The 14,150-nt window shown below is 37.2% G+C and overlaps 1 protein-coding gene and 1 long non-coding RNA gene across 6 annotated transcripts in view; one reads left to right on the top strand and one right to left on the bottom strand.

The window, feature by feature from the left end:
• b3gat1a (beta-1,3-glucuronyltransferase 1 (glucuronosyltransferase P) a) overlaps positions 1 to 14,150 on the bottom strand; it is a 71,763-nt gene that overhangs the window by 8,613 nt on the left and 49,000 nt on the right. For 3 of the 5 annotated variants that reach the window (XM_024276626.2, XM_024276627.2, XM_036215041.1), the window contains 3 exons: positions 11,692 to 11,763; positions 11,090 to 11,595; positions 910 to 1,206 (listed from right to left, as the gene is read on the bottom strand). In XM_024276626.2, coding sequence (XP_024132394.1) covers positions 910 to 1,206; positions 11,090 to 11,595; positions 11,692 to 11,763 — 875 coding nt within the window. The remainder of the gene's footprint in view (positions 1 to 909; positions 1,207 to 11,089; positions 11,596 to 11,691; positions 11,764 to 14,150) is intronic. The other 2 variants (XM_024276628.2, XM_024276629.2) reach the window with 2 other exon arrangements.
• LOC118599546 lies at positions 1,268 to 10,042 on the top strand. Its single transcript, XR_004948941.1, has 2 exons — positions 1,268 to 1,571; positions 9,695 to 10,042. It is a non-coding gene; the product is annotated as an uncharacterized LOC118599546 (long non-coding RNA).

The raw sequence follows: 14,150 nt of genomic DNA, 5'->3' as shown, positions 1-14,150 counted from the left end.
TGTATATTTTTTAAAAAAAACTATTAAAGTTTTCATTATCAGAACCCAATGGAGTCATAAATAGACGCTGTAAAATGCTTGTATTGATAAGGTCTTCATTTTGTGAAATCGGTGTTGTCATTTTCATTGTAAAAAAAATAAATAAAATAGTTAGCATGTTGTCCGAACTGCTTTTAAAATCTAGGACACCAGATAGCTCTGCACTATATAGTTTTTTAAGGGTTAGGGATTGATTGGGAATTCAGGCGTAGTCAACAATTTTTTCACATGTTGCAAACAAAGTTGGGAGCTAGCATAGTCATAGTAACGTTTATTTTTGTTGTATCAGTCTGTAATTTTACATGTAGCAAACAAGTTGTGTGTTATTGTAAATATGCTAACTTGTAGCTGTCTGACAATTTTTTCTTTTTTTTTTACGTGTTGCTAACAAAGTTAGGAGTTAAAGGTTTTGTAAAAATGCTAACACGTGCTTCAAGCTAGTTCTGGAGTTACTGTGAATGAAGTTAATAAAAGTGACTGACTGGTGGACTTATCTCTGACACTTAAGTTTTGCTTAATTTCTATTATAGTTCAACATAGGTTTTAAAAATAGACCACTCATTGACATACAGTGCGGAACATGCAGTATTTCCGCCAAGTTTCCAGGTAAAGTTAACATATCTTTCACATTTTATTTTGCAGTTGTAGGATTGCACTATATTTCAAACTAGAATAGACTACTACTAAAAGTACTATTACCAATACTAATAGTATTAAAAAATACAAAAACTGTAACTTCTTAATTATTTAATGTATTTTCTAACTAAGAGAAATAGGTTCTTTACTTGTTTGCCTTCAGCAACTTGGTATGTTATTTAAGATTGGACATACAAACCACTCCGCCCCTGTCAACCTGAATGAAGGAATTACCTTAGTGCAATTGGCTGCTTTAGGCTCGAGGTCATTGAGGGTGACGAGTTCTCGGAGCAAACTGCTCTCCTGATAGCCTCCCTTCACTCCGCGGAGCTTAAAGTACGCCTGTGGCTTGAAGAGGATGAGCTTCAGGTTGATGGCAAAGCCGGCCATGTCGATGGCAAATGGCCGATGGGGGTCAAACACCGTCTTCCAGCCGTAGACCTTTCCGGCTGCGTTTACCTTCGGGGACTCGTACCGCAGCCCCCCCACAAAAGCCACGGGCCACACCGACACTTTCCGAGTTGATCTCATCTGGAAGAGAGGAGGAGAGTGGAGAGGAGGAGGAAGGAGAACAAATTAGCGGGCTGGCAGGGCGTACACATCACATTCTGAGCCTCAGCCGTCAGCGTCGCAGCAGGACATTGACCGAGGCGGTACAGCGCTGCTGCGATGATTCTCTCTGAAGGAGGGTGTTTATTGACCAGCTGTAGCCTGTGCAGCTGTGTCAGATGAAGGCTAATGACACACACTCTTCAGCAGCTGCCTGACAATGAGATAATGAGGCACAAGCATCTCTGAAAGGAGCAAACACGGACAGAGGTATAAGAGGGTTTGGAGGAGCTAAGCTGCAAGATAAAGCAGCTCTGGTCGTTGGTCGGCTCAGATGATTCTTCAAGGTACATCCTCTTTTTCTTCCTGTCCTTTCTTGTCCTTTCATCTGTGATGAAACGGTTGTGCCGCTCTTCCTTTATGTGCAGCTCGGTGAGACTTTCACCGGGCTGCTAAGAGCTGCCGCAGCCATAAAAAAGCACATTTTTGTAATGGGGAGCAAAAGAGGGGGACAGAGTTTGCAGTCTTTTAATCAAACTCACTGCGGCAGAAAAAAAAGGAAAAAAAAAAAAAAAAAAGTAAGCAAAGGATCTGTTAACGCTAAAGGTTTGTGCCAGTTCTCTTGCAGTTTCCGGTACAATATAGTACTTGCATGTAACAAGAGAACCAAAAACTATGGTAAAAATTCAATCTTTATTGATGAAGATTTTGAACGCATTTGTAAGTATGATTTTATTTTTATGAATATTTTTTTCACAACTTTGTCTCCCCAGAAACACATTGCAACAAAGGAAAAGTGGAATCAAGGTTGTGTCTGAATTCTCCACTACTTTGTGCTATTTGTCGAAGTGTCCGAATCTGTGGTTCCAAAATCCGTTGCCTTGGAAATTTCACAAAGATTGTGTCCGTATTCCTCCTCTAATCACTACATAGTGCGATCGACATTTTCTAGTGCTGTACAAATCTACCAATTCCAAAATCGAGAGCACAAGAAATTTCCCAGAAGTCTTTGCGTAAAACCAGCGTCCATCGATGCTCATTAGATTAGCGAATATAGACCACAATGCATTGCGTTAAACAATTTCAAACAAAAAAAAATGTTTAAATGTAATTTTTTAATAAACCATAAACCTTTTCACCATCAGAACACAATGGAGTCATAAATAAACGTAATGAAATGTTGGTATTTGACGTCGTATTTGGTGTTTAGAAAAACAAAAGCAAAGTAGTGAACATAATGTCCGAATTATCTATAAAATCCACTGCACTAGATAATCCTGCACTTTATAGTTTTTCAGTAGTTAGGGGTTAGGGAGGGAATTTGGACACAACCAAACTCTGTGACAAACTAGTGTACATATATGCTCACTAGACTAGGGAATATAGACCACAATGCATTGTGTTTGAATGACTTGATTTTAAATTAGCTTTTTTCCCCAAGTTGTCATCATCAGAACTCAATGGATTTATCAATAGGTTTGTAAAATGTGGATATTTATCTAATGTTAACTTTGTCAATCTCATATTTAAAGTTTAAAATAAAAGTACCGTATTTTCCGGACTATAAGTCGCGGTTTTTTTCATAGATTGAATGTCCCTGCGACTTATACTCCAGTGCGACTTATATACGAATTTTTAATGAGATGAGATATGGACCGTAAGTCTAGAGTGCCCTCTTATGGTGATCTATGCAATTACTTTATTTACTTTAGTTATTCAGAAGTGACACAGAGGACGAAGAATTTAAGGGATTTAGTGATATGGAGTGAGATTGCGTGCAATTAATTACAGTAAAGATACAAAGTTGATGAGTTCTTGAGGCTATAGTTAAATAAAACTGTTATGTTATATAAATGCTACACCTTTTCGTTTTTTTCATGATGCTAATATGTGAATATGTGTTGACACATATTCAGCCTGTTTTCTATTCACTTATGAATGTTATAACTTACCTTCCAGGATGATGTAATATCGTTTTTTTCAACCAGTTTGTAAAATAAATTACTTGAAAAAAATGCGACTTATACTCCAGTGCGACTTATGTATGGTTTTTTCTTCTTCATTATGCATTTTTTGGCCCCTGTGACTTATACTCCGGTGCGACTTATAGTCCGAAAAATACGGTAGTAAGCATGTGAAGTAAATTCAACAATATCCACGGCACTAATAGACTATATAGTGTGGAATTTTTTTATTTTATTTTTTAAATGGCCCCATGCTACGCTAGGTTCACTCTAAATGCGGAACCGCAGTAAAGCAGCATGAAGCGGGCAGCATCTGATACACAAACATGATCACATTTGTCAATCGCGGTGTTTTATTGTAAAAAATTGGTTATACATTTTCTCATGTATCTTGATGTAACTTCCTGCCAGAATTGGATCACTCGCGGCTCGCACACAAAATAGACCAGACGGCGAATGGTACGAACCGTGTGTGGAGGACCGCAGAGCCTGGTGTAAACTACACCATAGGTCAACAAGGGAAGTCGAATGGAAGCGACCTCCGTTCGGCCCACGTCCAGTGTGAACCAGGCGTTAGGCCGCTGTTAGCCTACCATAACCTCTTGTTTGTCGACTTGTTTTTGTTTTGTTGTTCTCTTGCTGTTAACTTTTTTTTTTTTTTTTTCACACGTTACCCATGCCTGCCTCTTCTTTTTGGACTATTTTCCACCACTTCTCAGGCTGGAGCGGTCTGCGGGTACATCGTTTATACAATCAGCTGTTGTCGCTTGGCAACAATAAACCGGAGATCGCAGGAGAGGCTGAGGAGAGTGGGTCCTTTAGAGTTTGCAGGACTCTTGAAGAGTTTTTCGTGATGGCGTTGTTGCATCTGCCCTTTTCTACTGAGTGTGTTGCGGGGGAGGAGGGCGGCGGATGCACTGACAGGAACAGGAAGAGGATTGACAAACTGTTGTGGAGATCCGGCTCCGTTCTGGAATGTCTAGGACTGTGGTGGGTGAGAGGAGGATGTTACGGAGACTAGAATCCATCATGGAAGATTCTCATCATCCTCTGCATGGAACCATGGCTGCACTGAGCAGCTCTTCCAGTCAGAGGCTGAAACTGTCACTGCAGGACAGAGAACTGTAACAGATCTATCCTACTGTCAGCTGTTAGGCTCTATAGTGCCTCTTAGACATGCAACTGTGTTATTTTTTTTCTATTTTAGTGATATTTACTACTATATGTCTACTGATAGTGTAGCGTGCATCGATGCTCAATACATTAGTGAATATAGACCACAATTCATAGTGAGCGAACAATCTATGCAAAGAAAAAGTGTTTAAATTAGATTTAATTTTTTTTTTTATTTTATTTTTTTTTTTTTTATAAACCATTAATGTTTTCATCATCCGAACACATTGGAGTTACAAAAAGACTTTGTAAAATGATCGTATTGCCTTAATATTCACTTTGTAAAATCTGTGACGTCATATCTGCTGTTTAGAAAAATGAAAGAAAAGTGGTGGTCATGGTGTCCGAATTGCTTTTAAAATCCAGGGAACTACAGTCATGCACTTCGTAGTTTTTTTAGAGGTTAGGGATTAGTGTGGGGAATTCAGACATACCCAACATCTTTTTTTTTAACATTATGAGGACATGCAGGGTGTGTATCTTCTGTTTATGCAACCATCCAAACAGGCTTTGTAAGGTAACTAACCAAAAACATCTGTTGATTTTGACTGTGACTTCCCTGATATCCATTTATCTCCATTGCATTGCCTGTGAATGTTACAACAAACACGCCAGAAGGAAACTCCTTTAGGAAACCAACCCCCAGTGGTCATTGAAGGAACTGCAACATTTTTGTTGGACTTGTTTGTCCTGCTAATATACAGTATGTTAGCCGTCTTCACTGGTAAGCATCAACTTTTTAAAATGTATTTTTGATGCTGCCCACATATGTGGAGGTTTGATCTCATCAGACAACTTCCACATTCATAAATGTAACTTTAAAAAAACTAAACATTATTGCTTTCACGGCAGGTGAAAACAGATACAAACTTATTCAGCTAAATTAGCTTGGTTGAAACTTAAAGATTTAACCCCACTTTCTATAAAAGATGATGAGCTTGTGGAGATTTCAGAGTTCTCAAGATAATTAAATGCAAAGTTCACAAATAGTTCAGAAACAAAATGACAATCAGCATTAAATCAAGAGGAAGTTAATCAGGGTACTCAAAATTATAACAGCCTAAGAGGCTTATTTGTAAATATATTATGTAAAAAAAAAAAAATATTTGACTAAAATTTTGTTTCCAAACTTAAGGAAATTGTTTAAATGACACTTTCTGAGGGTGATTTCCTCATATTATTTCCTCTTTTAGGATGGCTGCATGTATAGTGAGTTACAGCACTCTTATTAGTCAGCTTGTGTGGGAGGAAAGGTTAGGTAGCTGTTGACACAGGGCATTGAAGAAGAAAAATAATCAAATTCTATCTTTATACGAGTCATTTCTGTCACAAACATCTTCAGAATTTGTGTTTTTATTTTCCCCTAAAAGGCTCTGTAATTGTTTACTGTCTACTTAACAAAAGTAAAAGAAAAGGTTATGAGTGGGTTTGTGTGTATTCTAAGGATCAATAATATGAGAATGCAGAAGTCAGAGTTCATATATAACTTTGTTTAGTTAAAAGAAAAAGAACACTTTGAGATTTGAAATAAAATAAGATTATATAGACGATAGAAAATATGAATTATTAGAAATATTTAAAATCCCACTCTGATCATCTTTCAAGTTTGTCTGGAGTTTAGCTAATATTTCAGCTACATCCTAACTGCTGTGGCTAATTTAGTTTTTTTATTATTATTATATATTATATATTTTTAGCTTCAGCTTTTTCAGCAATTAGCTTCAGTGATTTCAGCTATCAGTTTCAGCATTTTTAGCTATCGGTTTAAGCATCTTCATCTATCAGCACTAGCATCTTCAGGGGCCAAATTCAGCTTTTTCATTTTTTTTCCATTTTATTTCATTTAGTAACAATACATATCATCAAGATAATACTATATACTTGCAGCATTCACACAAACATTGCAGGTAATGCTATATATCTAGTCCATAAATATGTTAAGTTACATTTTTAAAGTTTAAAAAAATTAGTTTTAGTGTGTTCAAAAAATGTTTATCCTGTTCGGCCCGCGATCTGTGCGCGACTAAGTTTGACAGCCCTGAATTAGAGCAATGTGGCCTTTTTGTTTATTTGTTTTTGTTTGTTTTTTCTTTATTGTTCGAGTTTGAAAAGTGTCGGTGTAAAAGTAAAGGATGGAAGTCATATTAGGAAAACTTCTTTTTTTGTTGTATTTTCATGTTTTTTGCGCCAAAATGTCACAACTTCACAAATAAAATGTGAAAAATATTTAGGAATAAAATGTATTAATTAGATTACAGGTTACAATAAATTATTCGCACAAAAAAAGTAATCGCATGTCAGCACTAGCTAAAATCACCAAGGGCACAATTTTCTTTGGATCTTTAAGATGTCCCCTTTGAGAACAAAAGGTGAAACAACTTTGGAGGCAGTTTCCCACACTCTCATTCACACTGAGAGCGTGACAATTAGAGTTTTGTGGGCTTCCTCTGGAAGTCATACCAACTGCAGTGGAAAATCACAAATTGCTCTTCTGCTCACAGCACACAGAAAAAAATGCAAGCAAGCTTCCCCAGTGCCGTTCTGGTGAACATGATGTGCTTGCACAGGTTCATATTCAGTGGTGCTCCAGATCTGAATGCATGAAACTGTGGGCATTTGAGCCGTTTCCTGCTCCAGTTAGTTAAGGGTCTATAGGGACTGAATTCTATGTGCTACAGAGGGAAGCAGGAAGTCAAAACAAACCTCAACCAGAGCAAGAAAAGGAACATCTACGAACATTAAACGTTTCTTCATGTTGAAAAGGAGACCACACCCTCTTCTGATTGTAATGTTATTTTGCCTGAATAGCAGCAGATTAGGTCTTTTTTTTTTTTTTAAGCAGTAATTTTGGTTGAATCAATGCACATTTTTTGTGGTTGGAAAGCATTCCTGTTTCCGGCCTTTTGTTGTTTGATCAGGGGGTCCTTCTGTCCCGTCATGGGTGTTGTCAGCTCTGTTTCAGAAGTGAGTCACTAATGACATCACCATGCAGACACAGCAGGGAGTCTGTGTTTGCTTAAGCTGCAGGAAGATAAAGACGATATTGTGTAGTTAGGGCTGGGCGATAAAACAATAACGAAAGATAGCGCAATAGAACTTTTTCTCAACAGACTTTTATTTTGAAGGGTCAGAAATTGACACTCGCCAGCATTTTCTTCTCTTTGGCAAGTAAAAGTTAGAGAATTAGTTGCCAAATGGCGAGTAAATGTTTGCATCAAATTAATCAAGTTTATCATCTCTCATTTTGGTAAAAAAAACATTTTCCACCTCTCCACTTCTATCGTCTGCGTTCGAGGTAAACAAATGCACGCGAGACACACAACAACCCCGCGGTCACTTCCACTAATATTTTCCGTGTAGCGTTTAGTTTCGGCTGATGAAGCAGCGAAACATCCAGTGATTATTTTTATTTATTTTTAAGCAGAATCCAGTCAGAACTAAAAAGACAACCCCATTGGACTTATAGCAACAACCAAAAGTTTAATAAAAAGGGCTGATTTGTTGCCCACGATGTAGCATTAGCATGATGCTAATGCTAATGAGCTGCTCCGTGTGTAGCCTGTATGTTCATGGACCCTTTTACAGTTGGTCAATATTTTAATGACCAGACTTTTAAAAAATCGCGGATAAATACAACAAAATTGATATGACATTAATAAAACATTGTATAATGTATAACCAATAAAACATCCCTCAGAGCATTCCAGATATGATGTATAACAATAATTGTCCAAATCTTTGTTTTCAGGCTGTTTTTGTTAGGATTTAATCTACATTTTTTAAACTTCAAAATCGTAACTTGTTTACATAGTTAATGACTAGATATATAAAACTAGCTGAGATAATGCTAGTGTGAATGCTGTAAGCTGAATTAGGCCACTTAAGATACCGAAAGCTAAAAACGCTGAAGCTGATAGCTAGTTAAAATATTAGCAAAAATTAGTCTAAAAAAAAAACGAAAAAAAACCAAAAAACTTAGGTTTGCCAAAACAGCTAGCATGTAGTTGAAAAAAATAGTTAAGTTTCGAAATATCGGAAAAAAGCCTAAATTAGCCAAAACAGCTAGCGTGTAGCTAAAATAGCTAAACTCCAAAATAGCCTAAACAATCTTAGTAAAAGCCAAAATAGTTCAAAAGGCTAACAGGATGTCCATTTTTAAAACTTTAAAACCTTAACTTTTGAACATCATTGTGAAAAATAAAAAGGCAGGATTTTTTTTCCCAGGATAAATCAACTCAAACCTTAAAAAAAAAAAGTTCAATATTTTACTCTCCATAAAAATATTTTTTGTCAAAATTATACAAGTTAGAAATGAGCCCAAGATAACTTCGGGCCATGAATAACAATAAAATAAAATGATCTGGAGGGCCAGATATAATTACCCAGGGGGAATTTTAGACACAAATGTCAGCTCACTAAACCATTAATACACTTATTTTAGTAGAAAAATTTAAACATTTCTTTACGAAATCAATTACGGATGTAATTCTTTTAAAGCCATGTACTGAAACAGCAGAAAATTAATATTTCATGGACTTTTAATCAATTGTATTCGATTCTGGCCTAAAAACGTATATGACCTAAACAAAAAAAAGATGTGGTCTTCCTTATAAAAAGACTTACAAAGAAAATCGTAGGTTTAGCAGGTAGCTGGCAAGTCCTTTCTGAGCTTTATTTCTTTTTATTGTGTACAGAAAATTACCCAAAAATACATATATTCAAAAATGTTTCCAGAAAATACTCTTCTTGTACTTTTGATGGTAAAGCATCAGATAATGTTTTGAAAGTTTGCCTTGAGGACACAAATTCTTCTATTTTCTCTGTGAGCCGTTTCTCGCTACAGGAGGCAGAGCCACTGAATCGTTCTTGGTCCTGCACTTCCACCCATTACCATCAGCGCTCACAGTGGCATGAACCAAATTTGCATGCAGACTCAGGTTAGTGCGGCATACTTCCAGGAAGCAGGAAAGCGGCTGCTGTTGCAGAGCCGTCAGGGCAGATCATCCTCAGATGATCCAGTGGTGGGTAGTTGAGCTGCTGGTTTACAGTTTGTCAAGATGCTTGAATATTTGTGTGCACTGCCTGTACTTGAGGGTTATGCTGAGAGGAAAGATCTTTTACTGAATGTGTGACTCTTCTAAACTCTGACTCACAAAGACACAGCTGTAAGTGAAGAGTATGAGAGGAGAGGCAGTCAAAGAACAAAAGTCGTCTTCACACTGAAGGACTTCACCTGCTCAGATACGGAGCATATTTACCAACACCTGCAGCACAGCGCAGTACGGGCTGCCCGTCAGTTTTTTTCTTATTCCCTTTCTGTCCTTCTTTTTCAGCGATTTCTTTCTGTGCCTTTAAGGGCTATTACACGGCTCCATAAATAGGCATGTTGGAGGTGATGGAGGGCCACGGAGGGAGATGGAGCACTTTGGCTGATTCCCAAAGAAAGGTAATGACAGCCCCCGTCAATACCTGGCGCTCCATTTACTATGGAGCTCGTCTGCACCACTAACAAGACTTGAGGCTAATACTTGGAGGATCCAGACCGTGTCCACTGAGGTAATTCGACTCATGTCAAGATGGATGGCCCGAGATGTCCTGATTACCGGCACAAACGTCCCTCCACCAGCTCCCCATCCTTGTTCAGAATGTCTGAGAAAATACTTCATAAAAATTAGATTTTATGGCTCCACTATGATTTGTGACTCAAGAATATACAATTTTTCTAGAGTACATTTTAAACTACCAAAAAGTGTGGTGAGGAATAAATATTGCAATTAAAATGTGTTTTGATGAAGGATGGTTGTGATTCAAAAGATAAAAACCTGAGCAGTTTTTTTGTCTTGTCAGCCTCATTTGACGTAAAAAATGTTAGGTCACCAACAATATATATATATATAAATAAGTAAGTGAAAAAACATTTGCAGTTTTTGTAAAAAATATATATATATTTTTTTATTGTTAAATTAATTAATGCTATTTTTGGGCTAGATTTGTTTTTTCACAGTTTTTTTTTTTTTTTTTTTTTTTTTTAGGAGTTTTTCCTTACCGAGAAGGAGGGTCTAAGGCAGGGGTCGGCAACCTTTAACATTAAAAGAGCCATTTGGGCTCATTTTCTACTGATCAAAACCTAGAAGGAGCTGCATAAAGTTACTTTAGCCTTTAAGAAATTTGGATTTGCATTCATGACCTTCTTTTTTTTTTTTCTTTTTTTAATAAATATGAATTATGTCTATTTTTCTTTTTTTGAACCTAGAATATCTTAAAATGGGATTTTTTTTTAATTTTTTTACGTTCCTTACTTTTATCTTTAGTAGATGTCTAACTGACAAAAAATAAATTTCCTTGGTAAATTCAATCATCCAAAAATGTTAGCATGTTGCTAAAACAAAAGCCAGACTCTAAATTAGCCCAAAAACCCTAGTAGATAACAAATCAGCCCAAAATGTTAGCATATTGCTAAAATATTAGCTAAACTCCAAGTTAGCATAACTAAATAAGTCAAAAACGTTAGCCTGCTGCTAAAATAGAAGCTACACTCTAAATTAGCCTAAAAACCCCAGTAGATAACAAATTAGCCAAAAATGTTAACATTTTACTTAAATAATATCTTAAATTTTTTTTTTTAAATTCCTATTTTCTTTTTCTCCAGAAGAAAGCCATGTACTGAAACCGTACATGGCTCTGGAGTGATAATGGAAGAAACGGTGTCGCTTTGCTCCATCACTAACCTCCTCAAACAGCTCCAGGCTGTACGTATTGTCATCATCAGCAAAGTAGACGATTCCGGCTTGGCTGTTGTTGGCGTTGAAGGTCTCCCTCAGCCACCGCAGAGCCAGATTCCTCTGCATGGTTCCTCTCGGAATCCTGGGATCCCGAGTGTCCCCCCGCAGTTTATAGTTCCTGGGGGTCTCCACGTTGAGGTGGGTGTAGTTCAGCCCGGTCTCTCTGAGGAGGCGCGTGACGAGAGGCGTCCTCCTCTGGGAGTCCTCCACCAGGATCCAGTGCAGGTTGGGCACATGGAGAAAAGTGTTTGCCAGCCGTGTCAACTCGGCCTTCTGCACAGGGCGGCTGTACGTGGGGGTGATGATGTGGATGGTGGGGAGCACGTCAGACCACGGGGGAGGCCGCGTGTACACATACTCTGTCCTCACCACCTCCACGATGTCTTTGTCTGAAGCGCAGTATTCTTTGGAGTCCTGACCTCCTGCCTCCCTCTTGCCCTCGCCACCCGAATCTGCAGATATGAAGATAAAAAGACAAGTAGGGGATTAGCGAGATCTTGAGTTGCTTTTGCCTCAGGTAACCTAAGCCCAGTGCAGGTAAAGTGTACCTGAGAGATGTTGGTGGTGGACTGCAAGCCTCTCTGGAATGATAAAGATCTCTTTTACTAGGTGGTGACAGGCTGTAAGAAGCGAAAGCAGGCACTGTGAGAGGATCACAAAGCTAACGGACAGAAAGACAGTGCATGGGGAAGTAGTATAGTGATGAGGCCTGCAGTTCCCAAAGTTCAGGTTTTTCTATATACACCTGCCATGTCCCTCCATTGTTATACTCTGGGTAACCAAACGAATGAAAGTACATTTTACTTAAAAAGTAATACTCAAGTAAAATTCTAACATTTATTTAATGTGAGTAAGAAATGACTGAATATATACCCTAAAAAGGATATTCTTTAAGAAATGTAAATCAAATATTCATTTATTAAAAATACATTAATTAGGGCTGTGAAGTGATTACATTTTTTGTGTGATCAATTAATTGACCTATAATTATTAATCTAATTAATTGATTTAATAGCAATTTTTTTAACCTAATAGCTGCTGTTAAAAACCTTATTTTGAGGTATTTTATTTAAGTTTGTGGCATTATGGTGCAGTAAAAGATCGAAATAAAACTAAAAAGTTGGCTTTATTAAGATCTATTTTTTATTATAAAAGACTTCCAACTTTTACTTTGACACCACCGAGGGGTAATTTTTTTTCAATGTTAAACAAATAACAAAATTTAAAATAAACATGAGGTCCAGAATGCTCTATTTTACTGCATCAAAGCACAGTAGGAACACTTTTTTAGAGCAATCAAAAAATAGTGAACACACATTTCTCCATGGTTGATGTAGGCTACCTTATTCCACAGTTTACCACAACAGCAAGGCAGTCGAAAAGACATGAAAGAAACTGTATAGTTTCTTTTAACCTGTTTGAATGAATTTGATCATTTTAAAGACTAAGATGAAACAGAAAAGAAATTGAGAAGGAAGGAATGAAACACTGCAGAGGAAATGAACTATTTCGATTTTTAAAAATATAACGTACTGAGGTTGTAGTAATTTAGTTAATATTTATATATTTTGTAAATGATCATGGTATGAGCAGGATAAAATGCTCCTCCAGGCTCGCATAACACAGAAGTAACCATCTGACGCAAGAGGAGATTAACGTGATTAAAAAAAAAAGTATTGCGGTAAAATGTCTAATTAATTAATTGCAATTAACGCAATAAAATGACAGCCCTGAAATTGATTGATATTCTCGTTTCCAGTGTTTTTGACTACAATAAGGCTCTAACTACTCTTTTTATTTTCAATTTTGTTGGCCAAAACCAGCAAACAGTATCCAATTTCCATTTTTTTGAATTAGTTATTCCCTTTCATCAAAGACATTGGAATAGGGGAGGGGCTAAAGTCAGGGTTTCCCCGTGCTGGTCCCCAGCCTGGATAAAATACAAGGTTGTGTCAGGAAGGCGTAAAATGGTGGGATATGTCAAAAGTAAACAACAACATCAAAGATATTGGGATGAGTCAAATGTTTCTGGATAACAACTCGCTTTTAGTGTTTTTCTCCAACACATCACTGCTGCTTGACAAGCAAACACAGCATTTATTTTCCTCTGAGATTATAAAATAGTGTTGTAACAAGCAGAAAATGACCTTTTTTGTACAATTATCTGCAGATATCCAAATTGTGCTGGTTTACTGTGTACAAACAACCTACAAACGCTGAGCAAGAGTAACATTTTATTATACTGTAGATCAGGTGTGAGGTTTTTCTTTTTTGGCATTTTGTAACAGCCACGTCCAAAACATCTACTTATTGTTTGAATAAAATCCTACATTATACATTAATAATTTGAAATGTTCATATTTATGCACTTAAAAGCACAGACTTATTATTTGTAGTGGTAGTAGTTTCTGTCATTTTTCCTTCAACAGGCTTGTTGAATTGGACCCGTGAGTTCATAGTCGTAATGCATCAACAACAGAGCCGTACTTTTTGAGTGACTGAGCTCGAGCCATTCGAGAAAAAAGTGAAACACATTGGCAGCTACATCCACGTTTGACATTTCTGAAGTTTAGGAGGAAGAAAAACTCTGTGGTTGTGTCTGAATTCTTTCACTACTCACTATAGGGAAAAATCGATTCGTCAATATATCGCGATATTTCATTTGGCGATACTTGTGCTGATTTAAAATACTGACAAGACAATAGTTCATTAATTATGAGCATCCTTCAGTGTCTTAGGTTTGTTTTCCACTTAAACATCCGACCACTAGTTGGCAGCACAGCACACTGAGTCTCTTTATGGAACTCTACAATGCAACAGAAACAAGATCTCTTGATCTTGTGCTGCTAAGAGACTTTGTTTTTACTTGGGAAACTCTGTGCCACATTGCTGCCAGTATGAGTGTACAGTTGCAGTGCTTAATTTAAATAAAGTGAAATTTAGCATTTTAATACAATGAGAGACGTATTCATCCATCCATCTTCTTGGCCACTCTTTCCCTCTCGGG

Source organism: Oryzias melastigma, linkage group LG13 (assembly GCF_002922805.2).
Source record: "Oryzias melastigma strain HK-1 linkage group LG13, ASM292280v2, whole genome shotgun sequence".
Lineage (NCBI taxonomy): Eukaryota > Metazoa > Chordata > Actinopteri > Beloniformes > Adrianichthyidae > Oryzias > Oryzias melastigma.
The sequence above is the reverse complement of the archived record's forward strand: the minus strand, read 5'-3'. Positions and strand labels throughout refer to the sequence as shown.